Below are 23,446 nucleotides of genomic sequence, written 5' to 3' on the forward strand. Positions count from 1 at the left end.
TCTGCCCCAGAGTGGAATGTGGTGCATGTTGATGTAATAGCACAGGACAGGAGATCCCGAGTCTAAACCCCCTGTCCAGAGCTGCTGCTTGCAGGAGATCCTTGTGCGGTCTGATCTGGACCTCCCTGTCAGGAGCCAGGTCTGACCTCAGTCCTTGCCTCCTGCAGAACTGCACCGTCTACAACGACACCACCATGGTGTGCTACGCGCCCTCCATTGACAACCCTGTGCGGAGCCCTCCAGAGGTCGGCGACCGCCCGGATGAGATCGGCTTCATCATGGATAATGTCCAGGCCCTGCTGATCATCAACACCACCAACTTTGTCTACTACCCAGACCCTGTCTTCGAGCCGCTCAGCCCCACAGGAATGCTGGAGCTGAAGCCCAGCTCTCCCCTCATCCTCAAGGTAAGGCAGCGTGCGCCTGGGGGCAGAGGGGTAAGGACGTTCTCCCTCTGTAGAGGTGGCTTTTTGTCTGTTCTGGGGCAAAGTCCTGCACTGCGAGAGCATGAATTTGCTTTATGTTGTTTTTTTTAAGCGTTCTCCATTGCATGAGAAATGACAATCTCCTTCCTTGTTCCCTCAAAGGGCAGGAACCTGCTCCCGCCAGCTGCTGGTAACTCCCGCCTGAACTACACGGTGCTGATTGGAGACACTCCCTGCACCCTGACCGTCTCCGAGACCCAGCTCCTCTGCGAGTCCCCCAACCTTACCGGCCAGCACAAAGTCACGGTAAGTGCTGACACCGGTGCCTTTGCTTCTCCATGTCCCATGTGTCACAGAGGTTCAGTCTTTATCCTGGCACTGGCCCTGCTGCATGCTCGTCCTCGGGTGAGGACCAGGATAGTCGGTGCACATGCAGGAGCATCCTCAGGAGCCATCTTCCTGCTCCCTGGGCATCGCTCTCCCTAATTGTATGTTTGGTAGGACCAAATACTTTGTCCCCTCCCCAGCACTCTCAGCCAGGCATTCCTGTGCTGTTGTGGCCCTGGCTGGCCCTGCCAACAACCTCCTTCCCCGCTGGGTGCCAAGGCACAGCTGGTGCCAAGGCAGCGGAGGGGTTCCCACCCCTTCCCCCTGGTGCCAGCTCACACTGTAAGGAAGGCTCCTTTGGTTTTGGGGTTGTAGTGCAGCGGTGCTCGCGCTCCAGGACCTCATCAGGTTGAAAGGGACCCGGCGCAGTTCCCCCCAGGCTCCCCACCTGTGGGGAAACTCTCTTCACATCCCATCTGTTACTGTAATGTTGTCTGAATGAGACATCAAACTCTCTGCCTGCTCCACACACGCTGGCAGCATGTGTCCTGCATCCCGTTAAAGCGTGCTGTGCTGCTCTGGACCAGCTCCTGCCCTCCCTGCTTTTTTCTGCATCCTTCCTCCCCTGGCCTTGGAGTCATCCCCCCCAGCACAGCAGGCACAGTGGGGAGGGCTGCCCTGGGCGTGTGCCCCCTGACGCCAGGTCCTTTTTTTCCCCACCATGGCACAGATTAAGGCTGGAGGGTTCGAGTTCTCCCCAGGGACACTGCAGATCTACTCAGACAGCCTGCTTACTCTGCCCGCTATCATCGGGATCGGCGGTGGGGGCGGTCTGCTCCTCCTCATCATCATCATCGTCCTCATTGCTTACAAGCGCAAGTCCCGGGATGCCGACCGGACCCTGAAACGCCTCCAGCTGCAGATGGACAACCTGGAGTCCCGGGTGGCCTTGGAGTGCAAAGAGGGTGAGAGATCCTTGTGCCGCTGATGTGGGGGTCTTGGAGGGCCTCATACTGTCCTGAGGCTCGGTCTAATCCCACCCTTTCCCCACTGCCTTCTGGAGTGGGAATGGGAACAGGCAAAGCTGCTTTGTCAGAGGAAGTGAACTCATTTTGGGTAGGATTTGGGGATTTTTCCTGTTAAGGAATTCCCCTCCATTTCTCCAAATGGGAGAAAAGAGAGCAAGGAGGGTAGTGAGGGCTGCCTGCGAGTGGGCAGTCGGTCTCTCGTTATGTGACAGACAGATGCTGTGAAATTGGACAGAATTCCTTGTATGATCCTGCTGATAAAACCTAATTGCCCATTATCCCCAGAGCTGGCTCTGGAGGCCCCGACCCTGCCAGCCACAGCCACAACCAGCCCGGGTGCTGCAGATGGAGCAGGCACTGAAACCAAGATAATAAAAAGGGGAAAGAAACAAAAACCCTTTGCTCCCCCAAATCCCCATCCCTACACATGCCTGCGGATGGCACTGGTGACAGGGAGAGGGGAGGGAGCTGGTGGAGGGGATGGTGTCTTGTCTTCCACAGCTGGCAGATAAAAGGATCTGCTTTTAATTAAAAGGCACAATCTCTTCCCTGCCTTTTCTCTTTTCTAGTCCCACTAGTTACAGATAAGATAGCATGCCTTTCAAGCTGACGGTTTGTTTTTTCTCATCAGGCTGACGAGCCTGCAGTCCTCTGCCTGGCTTTCAGCTCCCTTTAAAGTGCTGTTAATTTGATTTTTCTGAGGGTTTTCTCCCCCCTCCCCCCTCCCCCGCCTCAACCCCTTTCCCTGGTGCATATCCAGGACTCCTCTCCCGTCAGCTTTTCCCTGTAGGTGCAATTAAAGGTTCAGGACCCTCCCTGCATTGTGTTCCCCTGGGAGTTGCAGCTGCCTCTGCTTGGATTGGGAGGTGCTGGGGTGGGTGTGTTCAAGCTCTTCTCTCGAGCAGTATTTAGGTCAAAAAGAAATGAGGACATTCTTGTGGTTTAGGCTAACGTTTTCCCCCAGAAGTTCTGGCTTCTTTCAAGCCTGCTGTTCCCTGCTACCCCCAGCATCCCTGGGAGGCTGCGAGTGCTGAGCAGGGGGGATTTGAGCCCCCCAGGACCCGGTGGTCCTGTTCCCAAATCTGCCACTTAATTTATTCTGGGGTAGTCATCCCCAACCTCCGCAGCTCAGTTTCCCCATCTATGGGGACAGCGATCACAGCCTGCCAGGAGGAGGGATGCAGAGTCAATTCATGTCTGGGGGGTCCCACCCATGGGATGCCAGGGGGAGGCTGGGTGCCAATGATGTGTGCTGGGACTCCGGGATGTGTTGCTTAATTCTGCTTTTCCCACCCCCAGCCTTTGCTGAGCTTCAGACTGACATTAACGAGCTGACCAATGACCTGGATGGGGCTGGCATCCCCTTTCTGGATTACCGCACCTACGCCATGCGGGTTCTCTTCCCGGGGATAGAAGACCACCCCGTGCTGAAGGAGATGGAGGTGTGGTACCAGCTGTCTGTCTGTCTGTCTGTCTGTGTAGTGTTTCACGCTGGGGATGTGCCCCTGCACGAGCCCCTGTGCTCCAAGCGTAGGGCTGGAGAGGTGCTTTGGTTGGATGCTGGCCTAGCCCGGTGCGGCAGAGAGCATCTCGCCATGTGGCAGCCGATGCAAATGTGGACCAGCTGCTGAATGTTTACTGCACTCTTGGACATTAATATCAATATTGATATTAATATCATTGCTGCTGTCATTTTCTACAGCACTTGCTTTATTCAATTGGGTTTGTTTGATGCCTGACCGGCCGCTCGTTTCTAGCAGGCTTGTCCGACATTGCCTGCTTGCTTGGCTTCGTTTCCCCATGCAGAACCCATCCTTGGCATCCATCCCCTGCTCCCCAGACCAGCTCCCTCTCCTCTCCCGGCCTCCCTACCTCTGTTTAATTTAGTGCGTGCAATTGCACAGCAATTGGCTTCTCGTTTGCTGGGCTGCTGAGGCCGCTCTTGATTAGAGAAGGGAGGGGGGTGACCTTAGCTTCCCCTCGCTGCTGACCTGGCACAGTAATTAATGTCGACGTGGGCTTCACAATGTATTTAGGAGAAGTAATCCAGCCCTGGTGCAAGATGCACGGTCACCAATTACAACACAACAAGCTCTTACCAACTGCAAGTGCACGTGCTGGTGGTGTACGCCAGCATGGCTACAGCGTGGGGCCCTGGCCCTCTGCCTGCTCTCTTTCCCTGGTCCCTAATCCCAGCTCTGGAGGGCGGTGGGGACCCCTGTTTCCATGGATTTCCCCTTGCAGCTCGGGTTTCCGGATGCTCAGAGCCACAGCAGGCGTGAGCGTAGCCCTCCCTGGGGCACAGCGCTTCCTGTCTGTGCAAACGCCTGGCTCTCCTCTCACCTTGCTCTTGCTCTTAAGGGTTTTCCCTAAAGAGAGAGGGGTGGAAAGGGTATCAAAAAGGGTATCAGAGGAGGAATTTTGCATTGACTGCAGCAGGCTGGATGGGAGTTTGTCCGCTTCCAGCTCCTAATTCAAAACATCCCACTCGAGAAAGCACGCCAGCTCAGCCTGGCCTGGGAAACAAGGGGTTAAAGTTGCAAAGGAGGGAAAAAAAAAAATCCCCAGAAGAGATTAAATAAAGCAACTACAGTTGTGTAAGCTTCATATAATTTAATCAGGTTTGCTTTTATTTGTCTCTTTACTCGGAGTGTAACATTAGCTATTGCAAGTGACGGGAAGGAAACAGCACTTGCTCACGCATACGCTAATCTGCAGCGAGCATCAGGCTGTCAGTACCAGCTCCCTTTCTCTTTAGGTTTTGCGGAGGGAGGTTTGTTGCTTTGTGCGAATTTAAGCCTGATTAAATATTTAATTCAGTACTGTTCATTTATGTCTGCTAATGATCAGCAAATTAAATACGCGGGCCCAGGGAGGCAAGAGGCATGTGGGGGGCTCAGGCATTGCCGCGCTGCTTTGTGGTGGCCGTTTCATGTCCTCCCCCGCTCCCTGCCAAGGCTCCGATGGGATGGTCACTGTTGGGCAGGACCTGTTTCCCATCTTGTCGAGATCCTGCTGCTCCACTGAAGGGATAAAGCCTCTCGTCCTGTGGTCTCCTTTGCCTGGTCTTGGCAGGGGTGGGGGTGCATCACATCTCCCTCTGCCCCAGTTTTACTGGTGGGTCTGGTAGGTCTCCAGCTGGCTCTCAGGTCTTCCCATGCTGAAGAATCAACCAGCATCTCTGCATCCCCTGAGTTACCAGCATCATTGCATCGAGGTCCCTGCGTAGTCTGGAGGGAGGGACGGGGGCAGAGAGGCTTTGTCACGCCCCCATTGCCCTTCTGGGATGCTCTGAGGCAGGCGTCCCTGCTTGCCTGGGTGATGAGGGTGGCAGAGGCACCTGGGGGCTCGTATAGCAGAATTGACAAGGACTGGGTGGGAAACACGGTTTTTGTCCAGTGGGACAGAGTATTTTGGAGGGGGAAGTTACAACCATGAGGAATTTTGCTGAACTGAAGAGCGCAGATCCGAAGTTTTGATTGAAGTGAAATGATTTGATGTGTCAAAACCCTGTTCCTCATTTTGAGTTGGTGTTTTGAAATGAAAAGTGTTGTTTTGTCTCCAAATATCGACATGAAATGAAATTTTTCACTTATTCTCCCAATCAGGGAGACAAAGGGGGAGAAAAAAATTAAAATTGATGTTTTACCACAGCAAAGCTTTTATTCAGAGGAAACCATCTTTTCTAATGGGAAAACATTGTGTTGTAAAAATGTTCATTTCTGATAAGAAATGTGGTAAGGGCTGACCAGACCTGGGCTGACGATGGCAGCACAGGGATGAAAGCATCCCAGTCCAATCCCTGCTGGGTCCTACATGGCCAAGTATGGCCAGAAGTACACCCTCAAACGTCTCAAGAGGAAAGGGAATATTTCAGGCTGTGTCTGGAGCAGGGCAGAGCCAGGTTTCTGCTATGTGCTTCCCGGTCTGAAATCCAGCCCCCCAAAACCAGGCGGGTTTGCTGCTGGCAGAGCTCAGGGTTGTGGCTTTATTTGCTTTCTGTGCAATACCCAAAGCGCATGTTGCAGTGACTTGGGTGGGAATTGAGCTGCATGTTAGCTGAAATTGAAAATTATAATTTGTGTGTGTGTTTGGGAGAGAAAGAATGCATGTTTATGGGAGGGAAGTGCATGTATGTGCCTGCACATGCGTGGGAGAGTCTTTGTATGGAAGTGTGTGTGATATCTATACATATATATACATCAGTGCCCTGAGACTGTGTTAACCTGATACTGAGATATTACAAACTAGATAACACTTCTGGAGGGAACTGAGGCTGATCATCAAAAAGGAAGCTTGGTAGTATGGAGGGAGTAAATCCAACTGCTTTTTGACCCTTTTTCATCCTTTCCTCTTGGGGGATAAGGGTGAATCTAGGGTCTTGTACAGCCAGCCACCTTCTTCTCATCGCCCTCCCCCTCGTGCCCATCTCCCAGCTTTGCTCTATCCTTGCAGGTCCAGGCGAACGTGGAGAAGTCCTTGACCCTCTTCGGGCAGCTCCTGAACAAGAAGCACTTCTTGCTGACCTTCATCCGCACTCTGGAGGCTCAGCGGAGCTTCTCCATGCGGGACCGTGGCAATGTGGCCTCCCTCATCATGACGGCGCTGCAGGGTGAGATGGAGTACGCCACAGGAGTGCTGAAGCAGCTTCTCTCCGACCTCATTGAGAAGAACCTGGAGAGTAAGAACCACCCCAAGCTGCTCTTGCGGAGGTGAGCGACCATCTGAGAGGCTGGAGCTGTGGGACAGTGGCCAGGCTCTTCTGAGTGTGTGGACACGAGCTGGTGTCCTTTAGGGATGCCATTAGCGATAGTTTTGGTGTTGGCTGTGGCAGTGTTGGCACTGGGTCTGAGGTCAAGCATTTCCTTGCCTGTCTGCATGCAAGTATGAGAGGGATGCGGGACTACTGGACCCAGCCAGCTCAGCAGTCGCCATGGGATGTTCTTGCTCTGGTTTGGCCCATGCAGGTTCATGTTGTCTGGGGAGGAGGGAGCAAGATGCTTGGTGGCTGCAGCTGCGTAGGCTGGTGCAGGGGGGATGCATGCTGGTGTCAGGCACTGTTGTGTGTCGCTGCAGCAATGCTCCCACCTGCCTTCCCTTTGCCAGGTGACCAGGTGGTCCCCCAAACCTCCCAGCACTTGGGGTGGCTCTCGTCTTGCCTGGTGGCTGCCTTGCTGCCGGCACTCCTGCATGGGTGCCGCTATGGGTTTGCAGCAGGCTGGAGTCCTCCTTTCCCTGCTGCCTCCTCAGGCTTGCCCACCTCGCCGGGCATGTGGGTGTTTTCCTGGGAAAGCCAAGCGGATCTTCGCAAGCTGGGAGTCTCGCTGGGGCCAGGGGGAGTGTGAGCAGGAGGCAGCCCGCCAAGCCCTGCTGTGAGTCTGCCTGGCCCATCAATATTTAATGATAGCTCTGAGCTCTCCTTCATCACGGGCTGATGAATATTGAAAGATACACCAAGTGCTGAACAAAAACAATTAATAAGGTCCACCAGCCCAGCTTGAGGCCCTGCATGCCGTCTTCTCCCGTCACACGCTGTGCCATGCCTCCCCCATCTCTGCCTCCACCAGCCCAGTGCCACCAGCCTCCGGCAGAGATGCAGGGATGGCTAAGGGCCACAGGGTTGCATGTCACCAGAAAGGCTCGAGAAAACCAGAGCATCTTTCAAACATCAACCAGTGTTCATGGCATGGCCAGACTGGACAAAGCCTGTTGGGTTTTGTGTGCCTGGCCCTGGGAACATGCCTGGAGTGGACACAGATGTGAGCCGATCTGTTACATCCCTGCTACCTTCCCTTTGACGGTCTCTTTAGGCACATTGCTTTCTTAGTCTCTCTGCTTCATTTATCGCATTGCAAGGGAGCCCTTAATTTCTCAAAGCACCTCCTCAGCAATGTGCCAGAGAGGGGGTGTGGTGCAGACCTGTGGCTGGCCAGGAAAGGGGTGAGTCTTGGAGGAGCCGACCCCTGTCCCCCATCCCTGTTCCCTGAGCTCATCCTTAGGCTTTTCCCTTCTTACTGTCCCTCCATGACACCAGGCTTCACTGAAATATTTAAACTGCATTTCCAGCTCCTGGGTCTCTCAGAGCATCATAAAGCTGCTGCGATCAGAGCAAAACTCGGGAATGAAGTAAATCAATGAAATATAAATAAAAGGCAGTGCAGGGAGGCCAGCAGCTGCAGTGGCTGAGCCATGGGAGCGGCACGGGGACAGAGCCCAGCCTGCGCCGGCACAGCGAGAGCCAGCAGCCCGAGGACCATCGGTCCCCAGTCGCGGAGCTTGGGGGCCTGTTGCAGGTGGAGCTGGGGGAGACTTAGGGTAGGGATGAGATCCCCTGGCTGTACCTTGCTCATGCCTCCCTGAGTGATGTTTAAAGAGACTTTGTTCCTCCTGCAGCCGTGGCATGGAGCAAGCGACGTTGAGGGCTGTGCTTCCTCCGTCCTTTTGATTAGCCCTGCTGCTGGGCGCGAGAGTGTGCTTACCGCCCAGGGCAACTGGATTAACGTTGATCTAACTGGGGAGAGCTGTTTTATTTATTTATTTTGTTATTGGATAATCTCCCCGCTGCTGTGGCATCTGGTTCTATCGCGGATAAAGACAAACATCCACCGGAGCCCCGGTGGTGGCACTTCAGCTGAGTGTTACAGGCTTGTCAGCGAAGGACCTGGTCTGGGGCCAGGGAGGATGTCTGCTCAAGAGCTTCGGTCCACCCCTTCCCTTGGCTTTCTCCCCATGTCTCTTTCCTTCTCTCTCTCCTTTTTCCTTCCCCTTGATGGATTAATCTCTCCTGGCAGGGTGCAGGAAGACTTCCCTCCTCTGGAGGCTCAGGTATTACTGTCCCCTAATGGTTTAAGGAGAGCTGTGCTATTCCAGGGAGGGCAAAAAGGGCTAAGCCCCATTAGCACAAGAGAAAACCTTGGATGGGACCATACGGCCCCAAGTCAGCTTGAATAAACTCTGGGAAAGTGGATTTCCTACCCCAGCCATCTGGCCATTGGGAACTGCTCCTGTCCCATCTGCCGGGCACAGCATTGCCATTGGGCAGTGCATGGCATTGGGCAGTGCGACTCTTCATGGTGGCTCTGAGGTTTGGGTTGCTTCTGGGTTTTGTTTCATGAGTCAACCTGCTTGTGTCCATTCCCCTGGTGCAACAGGAATGCAGCCACGTCCCTGAGGTTATTAGTATTGCTTGTGCTTTCAGGAGCATCTGTGTTTGTAAGTGGCTGATCTGATGATTAATGGGTGGATAAGCTGAAGAAGCCTAACCGGAGAGGGTCAGGGGGGCTGGCTGGCATTTTTGCTTTAAAGGGAGTGAAAGCCACTTTAAAAATAATGGATGTGTTAATGGGAATTGTAATCTTAAGGCAGTGAGGCCAGGCTGTGGTGCAGGCAGGTGCGTTAAGCTGCCCTTGTAGGGCTGCACGGTTCACCTAGGTCCTGTGTCACCTCAGCTTCCTCCATGCCAGGCTGTCCTCCTCCTCTGCTGGTGCGGCACGTCCCGGCTGCAGTACCACCACCCCGAGGTCCCCATGTCCTGTTTGGACCCACCATGTCTCACACCCATCCTGCAGGATCCTGCTCTCCCTCTTGTGCATGTGCTGTGGCATGATGGTCCCAAACAGACACAGGTCACTCCCCAGACCTCCCCTGCCATGCCGCTTTGGAGCATGTTGCCATCTGGATTTGAACCATGCTTTAGGAAACTAGGGGCAATTTATAGGTTTTCTCAAGGCAGTTTTGGCTGCTTCCTTCAACTGCGTCTCCAAAAGCTGAGAGGCATGGCTCCATTTTTAAGCTCCTTTTTGAGCAGGTAGTTGCAGCATCATTCACTGCATACTCCTATATCACCACCCCACTCTGAGGAGGCACACACAGACCCGGGATTTCTACCACGCAGGCAGGGAAGGGTTAAATCCCAAGCCTGGCACAGTGTCTTTGCACAGTGCACCAAAGGTACATGGAAAACAGCTTGAACTTCCGACCACTGCTCTCCTTCCTCCTTTAATCCCCTTGTTTTCAGCTGAATTAGTACTGGGGATAAGTTTGACCAAAACCATATTGAGATCAAAGTGTCCAGACCTAAATCCAGCAGTGGCTTTAACCGAGGCCATGTGCCAGTGGACTGGTGCCCTCTGTGCGCTGCAGGGCTCTGCATCCCTGCCCGAGAGCCACCCTGATCCAGGCCCAAGGGCAGGGGCACAGAGAGAAGCGAGGGTGCAGAGTGTGGTCCTCTAAAGCTTCACCATCACCACCACTGAGTGCCAAGAACCAGGTGTCTTCTCCTCCAGCAGTTCTTCTGAACAGACCTTGCACAGGCTGCTGGGGAAAACTCTCTTTATCCCTCCAGTATTGGTGGTGATTGTCCTCTTGCTAAACTGCAGTTCCTGGGCTTTGAGGCTGTAGAGATCAAGGGCTACTTCGGGTGTTGCTGGGAAGTCCCATGTCGCTCTGTAGTGGTGGGCCTGTGTCAGGGCAATAGCGGTGTTGAGTGCATTGCAGGAGCAGAAGTCAGAGCAGCAGCTCCCAGGTGGGGAGAGGGGCTTCCAGCTAGATCAGGCATTCGGCGATGTGGGCAGAGGTGCTTCTGTCATGGGAATGTGGGTCAGGATCTGGCTTTTCCTTGCAACCTCAGCTCTTCCCTTCAGGTTGTGCTTTAACTGGGGAGCTTGAGGTATTTTTGGTGACATTTTACCTGGCTTAGGTGTCTCATACATACAATCCTTCTGTGGAAGGAGCTGTCTGGTTTCAATGGGGCATGATGGAAGAAACAAACAACTTAAATAGCAGGTACCAGGGAGAAGCAGAAACCTGGTCATCCCCTGGGTGAGACTTCCCATGGGACAAGGTCAGGCTCAGCTCCCCCTGGTTCTCCAAATACGCTGGAGACCAATTTGATTCTCCCTCCTGGGGGGCTGCTGTGGCTCAACCTTGCGGATGGACAGGCTTTTCGCTAGAGCTTTTGCTGTCTGCTTGTGCCCCTTTGCTTTGAGGCTTCTGCCTTTCCAGATGTGACCTTTTAAAGCCAAATTTAGCCACAGTCCAAGGCTGAGGTGGCAACGGATGGGATCAGAGACCTTTAATATCCTCCCCTGACAGCTTTGCTCCCTTGCTTTCCCTACAGAACGGAGTCGGTGGCAGAGAAGATGCTGACGAATTGGTTCACGTTTCTGCTGTACAAGTTTCTGAAGGTGAGTTTGGGAAGGGATGGCAACACTGCATGGGTGGGGAGGTGGTTCCTGCCTCACCGGGACAGGCAGCGTGGTACCCAGAGCCTGGGCTGACGTGCTCCTGAGTGCTGCCACTCCCTCTCGGAGCAGAGATTGCTTCCCAGGCCTCCGTCCCCATCCTGTGTTTCTGAGATGTGGTTAGCGATTCTGGGTCTCCTTTCAGGGAGAGAGAGGAGATTAGGAAATGAAATCCAGACCGGGATTGCTTAATGTGTAGTGGGTTTGAGATCTTCATAAAAACAGTGCCCGGAGAAAGGATAAATCTGAAGCAACTCAGATGAGTCTCAAATCCCTTCAGAGTGGTCCCCATTCCTCCCTCCTTGTCTCTGCTTGTGTAATTTGGGAGGAAGAAGCTCTGGGAGCTGTTTCTTCTGTAGACATCACCTGTATCAAGAACATCTATCACATCAGCACCGGTGCTTCCACCTGCTAGATCCGCACCAGCAGCCATGCAGGTTGCACAGCTGCAGCTCCAGCCCATGCTCCCATGGCTCGGTCCTGTTGCTGCTTCGGGATGACACCGGTGGGGTGAATGGTGTCTCTGGTCCCACTGTTGGTTTGTGAGTCAGCAGAGCCGTTTCTTGGGTTCCTGCCTGGCGTCAGCGCAGCGAGGCTGGGTGTCACACAGCCGTTTTTGTGGGATTTCATCCCTCATTAAGATAAAGAGGGTTTGAACCATTTCCAGCCAAGAGATGAGAGCGAGCAGGAGTTTGTGCAGTACTCAAGTGATCGTCAACGAGAGGTGATTTATAATATCACTTACATGCACTTGGCTTTTTGCCTCCTTCGAGGGATAGCCTGTATCTATAAAAATCTAGCGTGCGGCAGAGATTGCTTTCCAGGGGTGGGAGAGGAGAAAAGCTGTGCTGGTCGTGGGGAGATGTCAAACCTCCCGCTGCCTCTTCGTGCTGGGGCTTTGCTCAGCGGGGCCACCCTCTGCCCCTGCAGCAGCAGTGCCCGGTGGGATCAGCTCCTGCAGACGGCTCTTTGGGCTCTGTGGGGTCGGTGGGACTGGCAGGAGTAGCTCTCACTGTGAATAAACTCCCTCAGGGCTCCTTGAAGTGGACAAGGTTGTGCCTTGGCCGAGCAAAGCATAGTGCACAGCCTTTGAACACCCATGGTGGCGTTTGGGGACGTGTTCATGTGCGTGACTTGATGCCCTTGGCCTGTTGCTTGCTGGGCTGGGCTGTGTGGGCAGGTGACGGGGCATGTTCACCTTGTTCAGAAGCTGCTTTGGATCGGCTCATGTGCCACTACTGTCCTGCATCTGTGCTTGTATAGCCCTGTCCCCTCTTGGAGAGGCTTCTGGGCGCATCACCAGTGCAGGGCAGGTCTGAGGATAAGGAGTAGCTGGAGAGATGGACACATGGGGATGGGACTAGGGCAGTGCCTTCTTATAAAGTCCTTGGCTCCGCCATGGCTTTGGCGGAGGAAAATGCCTCCAGTCTCTGGGCGTTAGCAGCAGGAGAGAGAAGGCTGATCTAGATGCACCGTTACAGGAGGAACATATGCAGAGGGCCTGGATAAACCCGCTGGCTGTGAGATTTGTAACGCTGGGGACCACCTCCCTGGGGAAGTGGCTGAAACTCCATCACTTGGGTTGCTTGAGTTAGACTGGAAGAGACTTGAGGATGCACTCATGGCCTCTCCTGGGTCAGTCCCACCAGCGGAGACCCGTGGGGCTGTTTCTGCCTGTCTCCTGGCAGTGAGGATCACAGGTGGCATCAAAAGCAGGAGAAACCCGTGGAGTAGATGGAGAGGTATCACAGCAGGCAGCTTGCCAGCAGGGAAACTGCACCAAACCGCCGTAATTGTGCATGTAAATGAGGCAGGCGGATGTGTGCCCAGCTGCCAGATCGGCTCTCAGCAGACCTACCTGGAGCAGGGCCGGGTGCTCAGCATCACGTGGCCATAATGTGCTGGGGCGAGGGACAGGGACAGGAGCAGGACAGCCCCCGCCGCCCAGAGCCAGCAGCATGTGGAGCCAGCGAGGGCTGGTGGTTTCGCGGGGACCCTGTAGTAGCATTTATCAGACTCTTAATGAGACACCCTGGGGAAAGGGAGAGGGATAAATTGAGACAAGTGCTGAAAAATGCACGATATTAGGTGCCTGATGAGCTAGATCTAGTCAATAAGACAGTTTGAGCGTTAGCTGGCTTGCCTCAGCCTGCTCCCACCATACTGACGCGTGCATGCACGGGGGTGTTTGCAGCCACGCTCCTTCAGCTCGGCTCGCATAGAGAGCCCCTCCAAAGTCCCCCTCACTCAAGCCCCCAGCAGTGAGCAAACTGGGTTGGGGCTAGCAGCACGGGCATGGCCGCGTCAGGGGGGCAGCTGCCCTCCCTCAACCTGCAGCGCTGCCCAGCCCCATCTCAGCAGTCCCCTCCTGTCTCACCCGATGGAGATCATCTCCGGGCAACTGCCCGGTGCTGATTTCTGCAGTCCCTGTTCATTTTTTTGGTCTCTGTCAGGGATGAGCCCTAAACCATCCTCATCTGTTGTGCCTCAGTGAGCTGTGACCCATGGCAGCATCTCAGCCCTGGTCCTCAAAAGCCAGTGGGGACAGTGAGGCTGGGAGTGAGGTTTTGGATTTTAAGGGTAGGACCCACATTTGGAATAGGTGGGGAAGCCAAGCTGCAACGTGGAGGATGCGCAGATACAGGGGGACAGGGCAGAGAGGCTGTTTCGGTTGACATTAGGGTGCCCAACAGGTCAGAAGGAGACCAGGATCCTGGGGCACGCAGGAGCCCCCAAAAGCCTGCATGGTGCTGGAGGAGTAATGTACCCATCACCAGGACCACTGATGCCTCCATCCCTCTGGGGAGGCCATAGGGACAGCTCTAATCCACGCATCCAAAAAGATTTATTCCCCATCAGCCCAGCCAGTGTCTGAGGAGCGGAGGAGGTGATGCTGTGACGCCTGGAGTGCAGCCAGGCCGCCACTGTGGAAAGGGCTGAACCGGCCTCTCTCCGTGGGGATCCCCAGAGGTGGGCTCAGTGCTGCAGATGGTGGGGCAGCAGCTGTGCCTTGCTGGAGAGGGGAAATCTGTGGGCTGAGATGGGAGCAGCCATGCCAGATGTGAGCAGGAGCCCTGCTCCAAGCTGTCCTCCATCCATACCACTTCTGCAGACTTGGAAATTTTACAAGGAGTTTTTACAAGCAACCAAAGAAGCAACTTGAGTCTTTCCACTACGGCCGGAGGGGTGGGCTCGGGGTGCTGTGGGAGCCCCCAGGGGCTCACCGCTCTGCGTCCAGCCTGGCATTGCTGCGTTGCCAGGCAGCTGGTAATGCATAGCGTGGCACCTACCTTGGGTCTCTCACTTTTCCAGGCTGACTTAATGAAGCCAAGTTTGCAAATGAAACATAATTTCAAAGACATGCGTGTTGTCGGAAGGTCTGGGGATGATGTATGCCTGTTCCTGCTCGTTAGCAGCTGTCTCTTTAATTACCGCAGATGCTAACGAGATGCTAACAGCATATGGTGACAGGGAGAGCAGCCGCACTTTGCACCAAAGTACAATTTATTTGTGAGGCGGCTGGGAGGGAGGGGCAAGGGCTGGTGGGGTAAAATCTGCTGGGAGTTCTCCCCATCTTCTTTGCTCCCATTGTACCTTTTTTTCTCCCTTAGGACTAATGCCTGTATCTGGAAGGGCTCGTTGGGGTGCAGCTCAGGGGAGAGGTTTGGGCCCTGGGTGATAAAGGGGTGTCCACTTCCAGCCCCCCTACGCCATCTCATGGCTCCAGGCTGGTTGGTGCCTCCAACCTTGGCGGGTCTTTTGCTGTTCCTGCAGTTGCAGCATCCAGCATCTTCAGGGGAAATGTCTGGTCCAATTTCCCTCTCCCTTCCTCCCACCTATGAGATAGATGCTGATGTGGCTCTGGCTGGTGGCTAAAGCTGGCTCTGACTATAGGGGTTTGGCAGTGGGGGACACGTAGGTGGCAAATGGTTTAACTGCAGGAAACCTCATTGCCTGGTTCCCTCCATCAGCTGGAGACTCAGGGTAGGGTTGTCAGTGAGTTGCTCTCTTGCTATAAAAAAGGTGGAAGCTCAATGCTGCAGGGCCATAGCAGGCTCCTGACATGGTGGTGGTTCTTGAAAGGCAAAGCTGGTGCCTGGCACCTTCTCACCCCTCTCTGTCCCTCTCCTCCATCCCCTGTCCCGCAGGAGTGTGCCGGGGAACCGCTCTTCATGCTCTACTGTGCTATCAAGCAGCAGATGGAGAAGGGACCCATTGATGCCATCACAGGAGAGGCTCGCTACTCCCTCAGTGAAGACAAGCTTATCCGGCAGCAGATTGACTACAAAATGCTGGTTAGTGCAAGTGGAAGCCTCACTGGCACTAGTGCTTTCCAGGACTGCTAGGTCCAGCTATTTAACAAGATCTTGGAGGCACTCAAAGTGCTTTGCAGAGAGTGGTTTGTTTCTTGTTCTTCTCTCCAGCATCCCTGGCGTGCCTCTTGCCCTGTCTGTATCGTGCCCATCTCAGCTAGGGTCAGAAACAGGGCCTTTGCATGGCAAGGTTTGCTCTTGCCATGGAGCTGAGAAAGCCAAACATGAACTGAATCCCTCCACGCCTCTCCCAGCAAACCCTATGGTCCTGCCAGATATGGGGCCAGAGATGCTGTTGAGCACATGCTACCTGGAGCAGCCAGTGGCTCGTGTTGGGTGGGGACCAAAGTTAGAGCCTTGAGATCACTGCAGGAGATAGACACTTCCCTTCCTCCATATGGGCCATCTCCTCTGTCCAGCTGAATGATAAGCCAGACCCTTCCCCTGGCTGAGCCTGCAGCTGGTTCTTCACCAGCTCTATCTCCACCAGGGTGGGGTTGGGAGGGGAGTGGAGTGTGCCTGGGCATCGCTCAGGCTACACGGGTTTTAGTGAGTTGGGCGTGGTTTGCTGGCCCAGGATTCCTTCACTGACACTGTGGTGCCTTTCTGGGAATAGTTGGAGATTTGAGGGTGGCGGAGAGAGGTGGGGAAAAAGGGGAAGCAGGAATGTGCCATGTGGCTGCAACTCCTCAGCGGCCTAGGAGGTGAGAAGACATGGTCTGTAGACAGCTGTAGCCTTGTGTCCTTGCACCTGCCTTTGCAGCCAGTGCATCACAACCTCTCACTCAAGTCTTTCTGCCCCTCTGTGCTGTGCAGACCCTCAACTGCGTGAACCCGGAGAACGAGAACGCCCCGGAGATCCCTGTCAAGGTGCTAAACTGCGACACCATCACGCAGGTGAAAGAGAAGCTGCTGGATGCTGTCTACAAGGGGGTGCCCTATTCCCAGCGACCCAAAGCCGGAGACATGGACCTGGGTAAGAGAGAGGCCAGGCACTTCCCTGTGGGGAGCAGGGATGTGACTAAGAGCAGAAGTGCCAAAAAAACCTGTTCAAGGCAGGAAAATCTGCATCTCCTACAGGAGAGGGGATGTGGCAAGACCAGAGCATTTGTGCTTTTCCAGTCTACTTTTGCTGTGCTGGTGGCACTGACTGTGTGTGGGGACCCCTGGCATGAGAGTGTGTGTCCTGCCAGTAGAGAGGATGGGGAGAGGAGCCTCCTTGGCTCTGGCTGTGGTCTGGATTACAGGCTTGAGGTGGCTGAGGTCCAAGGACGCCAGCAATAGTTGAGAACAGTGTTAGCAGTGCCATTCTTAAAGGAGAGGCAGGAGAATGAAGAGGAGAGGAGCAAAGGAAATGGTTGCCAGGGTCAAATCGATACTCTCTTTCCTTAAGTACTTAGAAACACCCAACACTATATTGATAGTCATCAGTCCTGGGGTTCAGAAGGTGGTGGGAGGGCACTTTTGTCGATGCCCAGACCATGCTCCTACCCTCACCTTGGCTTTGTGCTCCTACTGCCCTCTAATCACATGCCCTTCTCCCTTATGGGGACAGAGTGGCGGCAGGGCAGGATGGCCCGGATCATACTGCAGGATGAAGATGTCACCACAAAGATCGACAATGACTGGAAGAGGCTAAACACCCTGGCCCACTACCAGGTAAGGCTGTCTGCGGTGGAGAGCATTGAACAGTCACCAGCTGCTTTGAGCTTGAGCATCTCTTCTCCCTCCTCAGCTTGGTCAGGGCCTGGGCTCAGCTCTCCAGACCATGCTGTTCACGCAGGGACATGGCCAGGAGGTCTGCAGTCACTTTCCTGCCTGGGTCCCATGTTTATGGTCCTTCAAGGAAGCACTAAACAGGGCATCTCCAGGATTCGTAGAGGCTGTTTCCTGCTCTGACCTTACTTTGCCATTTTCATGCCAAGGTTTCTGGTGTGTTCCTGTTCTGACCCCTTCCCCTGAGCTGTCACAGAGGTAAATATGTAGGTCTCCTTTGCTGGAGATGGATGTCTCTGGGGTGGGGTACACTGTAGTTTCATCCCTCCTGGGCTGCTTTCTCCCTGCTGTGGGGCTGTTCCTCCTGTGCCTCTCCAGTATCTCAGCCTGCTCATGCCATCTCTGCCCCCAGGTGACGGACGGCTCCTCGGTAGCCCTGGTGCCCAAGCAGAACTCGGCATACAACATCTCCAATTCCTCCACCTTCACCAAGTCCCTCAGCAGATACGGTGAGCATGCAGGGGCATCCTCCACTTTGCTGGCAGGGGAGGCAGCACTGGGCTGGGCTTGCAGACCAAGGCACAGGGCAGGTGATTGTAACTGTGGCTTGCATGAACAAGTTCCTCCAAACCGCCGGCTCTCCTGCACCGTGGTCTTTATTCTGGTGTTGGAGAGGGAGCAGATGCCCTCAGAGCCATCTCTCTTTGCAACGTGTCAGACTCAGGGGAGAAAGACGTGTCAGATGGCTGCTGCTGAGGGATCCCCTCCCTTTTATTCCCCTGAAATCTAATTAAAATAGGCACAGAGGCACTTTGCACTTAAATGAGCAGAGTTGCAGGCTCCAGCGAACATGCTGGCAAGTGTACTTCAGCCTTGGTTTGGAAGGGAATAGTGTGGTCAGCTCAGACTGACACAGGAGGCATGTGTGATCCTGACACCTGCGTGCTGGGAGCAGGACAGACCTCTGCAGAAACCCTTCCACGACGATTCTGGCTCCCATACATCAGCCAGGCTTGAACGTAGCCTGGCAGGCTGTGAGGATGGTCCCAGCAGAGCTCCCAGTCCATGGTGACTGCAGAGGCTGGATCCCAAAACTCCTGTTTCACAGCCATGATGTGTCCTGAAGCCACAGTGGAGGGAAGGGGGACGGAGGGGCTGGCGGCGAGGGGGAGGTGGGCAGGGTACGAGCATCTCCCTCTGCTTGTTGCTTGCAGAGAGCATGCTGCGGACAGCCAGCAGCCCCGACAGCCTGCGCTCGCGGACTCCCATGATCACCCCCGACCTGGAGAGCGGCACCAAGCTCTGGCACCTGGTGAAAAACCATGACCACATGGACCAGCGGGAGGGTGACCGGGGCAGCAAGATGGTCTCCGAAATCTACCTGACCCGCCTGTTAGCCACCAAGGTATGGCCCAGAGAGGCAGAGCTGCTGCCTGGCTTTTTAAATCTGAGTGGGGAAGGGTAGCGATTTGGGTTGTCCAAAAGTGGTAAGCACTGCTTTTTTATTAGCCTTCTGCTTCAGCACAGGAGGAGCTACTCTCTGGTCTCTTTCCTGAGCTGGAGGTGATGTTTTTGTGTGTCAAAACCCTCAGTGAATATCCCATGAGTTGTTTTTCCCATTTGCTTTTTGCACCCTTTGGCATTTTTACTGTTCCCTGTATCCTTGAGTAGCTGCTGGAGTGCAAAGCAGAGATGCCCTGGGGCAGGCACCTCATCCCCTTTGGTGTTTGGGGTAAAGCTGCATTTGGCATCGCAGCAGGTTCCCATTCCCTCAGCACATACAAAACCTTCTCTGGTGCCAAGTGGGTGCTGTGTGTCTGAGATGTCCCTAGAGAGGAGCGGAGGGCTGTGCTGAAGATACTGGCTCAGGATTGCAGAGACTGGGCTCAGCCATCTCCCCTGTGACTTGGCTCCCTGCCTTGTGGGACTAGGGCTTATTCAGTGATGTCTGTCATCAGGTCTTGGGTACCTTAATGGGACCCAGAAAAGATCGTGATATGACATACATTCACTTGGTTTTCGCTCTACATGGTGTTTTTATTTGTATGCTTTTAGCGTGCCAGATCATGCAGTGATGGCGATATCACTGCAGTGTCTGTTTCCCAGTCTAAACCACTGAGAACCAGTGGGGTTATGCACACTGTACTGTGCTTCTCTTCCGAGTGGTAGGAATAGAAGTGAAATTGCTTTAAAGGCTGACTGTTAGTTGAAGGCTCATCTCTCTGCTGGCACTGGGCATTGCTGAGCCACCCTTCTCTCTTTCTCCTCTTCAGGGCACCCTGCAGAAATTCGTGGATGACCTGTTTGAGACCATCTTCAGCACAGCACATCGTGGGAGCGCGCTGCCCCTCGCCATCAAATACATGTTTGATTTCCTGGATGAACAAGCTGATAAGCATCAGATCAATGATTATGATGTCAGGCACACCTGGAAGAGTAACTGGTAATGGAGAGGGGCTAACAATATCACAGCTAACCATGCTTCCAACCCCTCCCACAGGGAGCAGAAATATGTCCCTGGAAATGATCCAGGACAAGAGAGGCCCGTATCTCTGTATTTCGGGTGTGGGTAAATCCTTTGCATGCCTTCCTGCAGCAGAAAAAATCCCAGGAATGCAATGCTCCCTCAGCCCTTCCATCCCCATATCCCAGGCACCACGCTCCCCCTGATGGCTGGAGCCGGCCAAGGACCACAGCGGCTCTGTTCCCATCTCACCTTGAGCAAAAGCAGCTCAGGTTTCTCCATCCTCCGGGCTCCTCTGGAGATGCCAGCCCCAATTCTCATCTTGACTGTCCTAAAGGTGTTTCCACGCTCCCTCCCGTCGCTCAGCCAAGCGTGCCCTAACAAAGTCAGTGTAAAGCTGTGCATTTGTCCTCCGTAAGCTTGCCCACAGAGCCAGCACGTGGGCTCTGCTAATCGCTCCCTGAAAAGCAGGGCGGAGTGGCTGATGAGACCTCCGTAAGTGCTGTGCTGGGGCCAGGACTTGAGCAGGCGTTGGCTCCTGCTCTGCAGCCCCCCCTCGGCATTTTTCTTTTCTGCTGCCTCACTGATTTCATCTCTCTGATCTTGCCGTTACTGGAGACGGGTACGTACATTCCCGTGTCTGGCATTTGTTAAATGGCAGCCAAATTGCTTTTGTATAGTTCAGTAACTGTTGGCAATTAGCAGGGCAGGAAAAGAAACATTTTTAAATGGAGATGTGAGAGCGTGGAAGTGCTTGGAACTGATTTATAACTCTGCTTTCTATATTAAAAGAAGGAGCAAAAGGCAAAGGAGGAAAAAAAAGCCCCGCTCCACAGGGGCTGGGCATGCAGGCTCCTGCATACTAATGCCTGTGCTTATCTCTGGGCACTAATTCGATGTGTGGAGCTAATTTCTCGAGGCCATTCCCTTCACAAATGAAATATGTACATGCACCCAGTACCCTCATTAGGAAAGTCCTGGGGAATGAAGTGTGTTTTGTCTAAGATAAAAGCGTTCAGTGGGTATTTGTGCTGAGGGATGACAGAGCGGAGAGGCTTTCTGATCGTGGGAGACCCTGAGATGCTCCTGGGAGAGGAGTGGGGCAGCAGGATTGGGAAATGGAGCCATGGAGAGTGCCACCTGTGTCAGTACGCAGCAAACATCCAGTCGGTGGCTGGCCAGGAGACCCGCTGCCTCTACAGCTGAGAGAGTCTGAGGCTGCCTAAATTCTCCTCTGGTGTTAAATGTGCTAATGAGTCCCTTGAGGAGTCCAGTTAACCCCCTCCTCTAACACGAGAGATGTGTGAAATGCCACATGGCGCCGTAGATGGGCTTATTGATGCGAGAGAAGGGGACTGTGCCTGGTTTGACCCATGGGCTCAGCAAGGGCTCTTCAGTATGAGTGGATTCTTGGAGAAACCACAGATCTGCGCTGCCCTGGTTTACCTTTGGAGATGTTGGCAGTGCTGAGGAATTTCTCCACAGAGAGCTATGGCCATGTAGGATGGGCAGAGGAGGTGGTATTGCAATGGGGCAGAGGGGAACAGCCATTTACCCCAGGTTGTTTGCCTTCCTGGGGCGCTGGGAAAAGAATCCTGCCCAATTCTGGGTCATGGGGAGCTCCTCCTCCGCAACTGGAGATGCACATGTGCTGGCTGCCTTGTAGAGCTCTGTTCAGATGCTGACTCCTGTTTCCTTCTTCCCTCAGTCTACCTCTACGTTTTTGGGTGAATGTGATTAAGAACCCCCAGTTTGTGTTTGACATTCACAAGAACAGTATTACTGATGCCTGCCTATCCGTGGTGGCTCAGACATTCATGGACTCCTGCTCAACTTCTGAGCACAAGCTAGGAAAAGACTCTCCCTCCAACAAACTACTGTATGCCAAGGACATCCCCAACTACAAGAGCTGGGTAGAAAGGTGAGTAGACTTGGCAATAGCTCCTTGCATCACCTGGAGGACTTCCAGTGGACGTACATGGGTGTGGGGACTTGGGTCATTGGGAGGGCTTCTCTTGGCAGCTGTCTGAAGAGGGATCATATTAATGCTTGTGGAAGGTGATCCTCTCATTTGGGAGATGATGCTTTCTTGTGATTGTCTCCTGGAATGAGTTTGCAATGACTGTTTGACACAGCCATTTATGACTTGCTTAAGGGCTGCTAAAAGCAACCTCCACTTTTAGGTTGTCTGATGTTTTCTGTTGTAAAAACTTGGTCGGTGCTAGGGAATTGCTAACGCCTCCCTTGATTGCTTTCGAAGAGCAGTGAGAAGTCAGCCTTGGACTAGAGAAGTGCCTTTTTTGTACCATGACAATACATGCAGGTTTTGCTGAAATGGTTGAAAATTACCATTTCCCATCTCTCATCCATCTGTGTATCTTGTCTGGGATCCTGATGAGAGCGCATACTCTGAGGCAGCGTTTGGGCTGCTGTTGCTGTGCCGAGGAGTAGGTAGAGGAGCAGGTCCCCTGACTCTGACACCCTCCACCTTCACTGTTAGATGATGAGAGACATCCTTCTGTCCCGCTGAATTAATGCGGTGTTAAAGGTTCAGGGTTTGAATGCTACTGATTGCAAATTGATGCGCTCAGGCGTAATGCTGTGTTTAGCTGTATCCTTTTGGGAGAGAAACCTAGGAGATGTCCTCCAAAGCCATCCAAATAGAGCTGCTGTTAAAATGTTACTGTGTGGCAAAGTGGGACTTCATCAAACTTAAAAACAGGCAGATTTCAGGTTGCTGATGCAACTTTCCCCTTGTGTTGATATGCTGTGCTATAGACGATGCTCTTTTTTTTTTTTAACTGAGGACCCTTCCCTTTTTCAGCATCTAGACCAGATACAGAATGAACCAAATGAAAGATGCCCAGGCAACAATAAGCATCATATTCTCTAGTTTGCAAGCATGGGACTTTGTAGCCCAAATTGTCCTTTGGATACTCACTTGAACACAGTTATTTTTGTCGCACCATTGGCATGCCTGGTGCTTTTGCAGGCAGGTACAAAGACAAGCTTGTTCCCTTGAGGAAGGCTTGGATCAGAAGAAAAGATGCCCCTGAAATACGATAGCTGAAATGAGAGATGAGCTGCATTGTAATAGGAGAAAGTTCTTTGCGGGGGGGCTGGAGGGGACTTTGGAGTGGGGTCCTGTAGGAACATCACAAACTTCATAAGGTGAATTTCTCTGACCTTGCCATCTCTATGACAAAAATACTCAGCTCTGTGTGTGCCCGGAGGAAAAAAGGTATAAAACCATTCCAGAATGAAACATTGGTCTAGACATGCTGTGTCCCTGGGGAGGACGTGGAAGATCTCACCGATGACAGATGTTCCTGCCATCGCTTACCGCCAGTACGGTCCCAGAGGCAGCCGAGCAGGGGGCACAGTGCCCTGTGCAGGGTGTGACTGCGTCTCCTACCACTCCTCTGCTGCAGGGATTTATGGCATAATCAGCATTTCTGGTTTTTGGCACGGTTATCATCGCAAAGCTTTGCAGAGGCAGGATGGGAGTGATGCATGGGCGGCTGAGTGGGACTGCTAGTCCCAACAGCAGGTCTGTCTGCCACCTTGGTTCAGGCACCAGCTGAAAAAAGGGCATCCTGCCAGTCTGAGGCAGGAATAGCACAGTAAAGGGCTTGGGAGGTGGGGAGCCTGGGGAAACCCAAGGGGACTGCTGCCAGGGTCATGGCTGTGGTAAGTGTCCTTTGGAAATGGTAGGTATGACTAGGATCTTGGTCCACATGAGCCATGCACACTCGTGTTCAAAAAAACGATGGTTTCCTGCCATCCTTTGTGTCATAAAACCGGGAACATAAAACTGCTGCATGTTACCTGGACATTTTGTTGTAGCAGCCACAAAAACTTTCTTCTTCAGCAGGTCTCCCTTGTATGTTCATCTCCCATGAGTACCTCCCAGCAGGGCCCTTCACCTGCG

At 53.5% G+C, this 23,446-nt stretch overlaps 1 protein-coding gene across 1 annotated transcript in view; it reads left to right on the forward strand.

The window, feature by feature from the left end:
- PLXNA1 (plexin A1) overlaps window positions 1-23,446 on the forward strand; it is a 105,077-nt gene that overhangs the window by 76,286 nt on the left and 5,345 nt on the right. The window contains 13 exon segments of the mRNA XM_075714711.1: window positions 168-407; window positions 588-731; window positions 1,483-1,717; window positions 3,080-3,222; window positions 6,236-6,492; window positions 10,899-10,965; window positions 15,171-15,317; window positions 16,152-16,311; window positions 16,891-16,994; window positions 17,464-17,560; window positions 18,266-18,456; window positions 19,325-19,494; window positions 21,224-21,436. Of these exon segments, the coding sequence (XP_075570826.1) occupies window positions 168-407; window positions 588-731; window positions 1,483-1,717; window positions 3,080-3,222; window positions 6,236-6,492; window positions 10,899-10,965; window positions 15,171-15,317; window positions 16,152-16,311; window positions 16,891-16,994; window positions 17,464-17,560; window positions 18,266-18,456; window positions 19,325-19,494; window positions 21,224-21,436 (2,168 nt within the window).

Source organism: Pelecanus crispus, chromosome 7 (assembly GCF_030463565.1).
Source record: "Pelecanus crispus isolate bPelCri1 chromosome 7, bPelCri1.pri, whole genome shotgun sequence".
Lineage (NCBI taxonomy): Eukaryota > Metazoa > Chordata > Aves > Pelecaniformes > Pelecanidae > Pelecanus > Pelecanus crispus.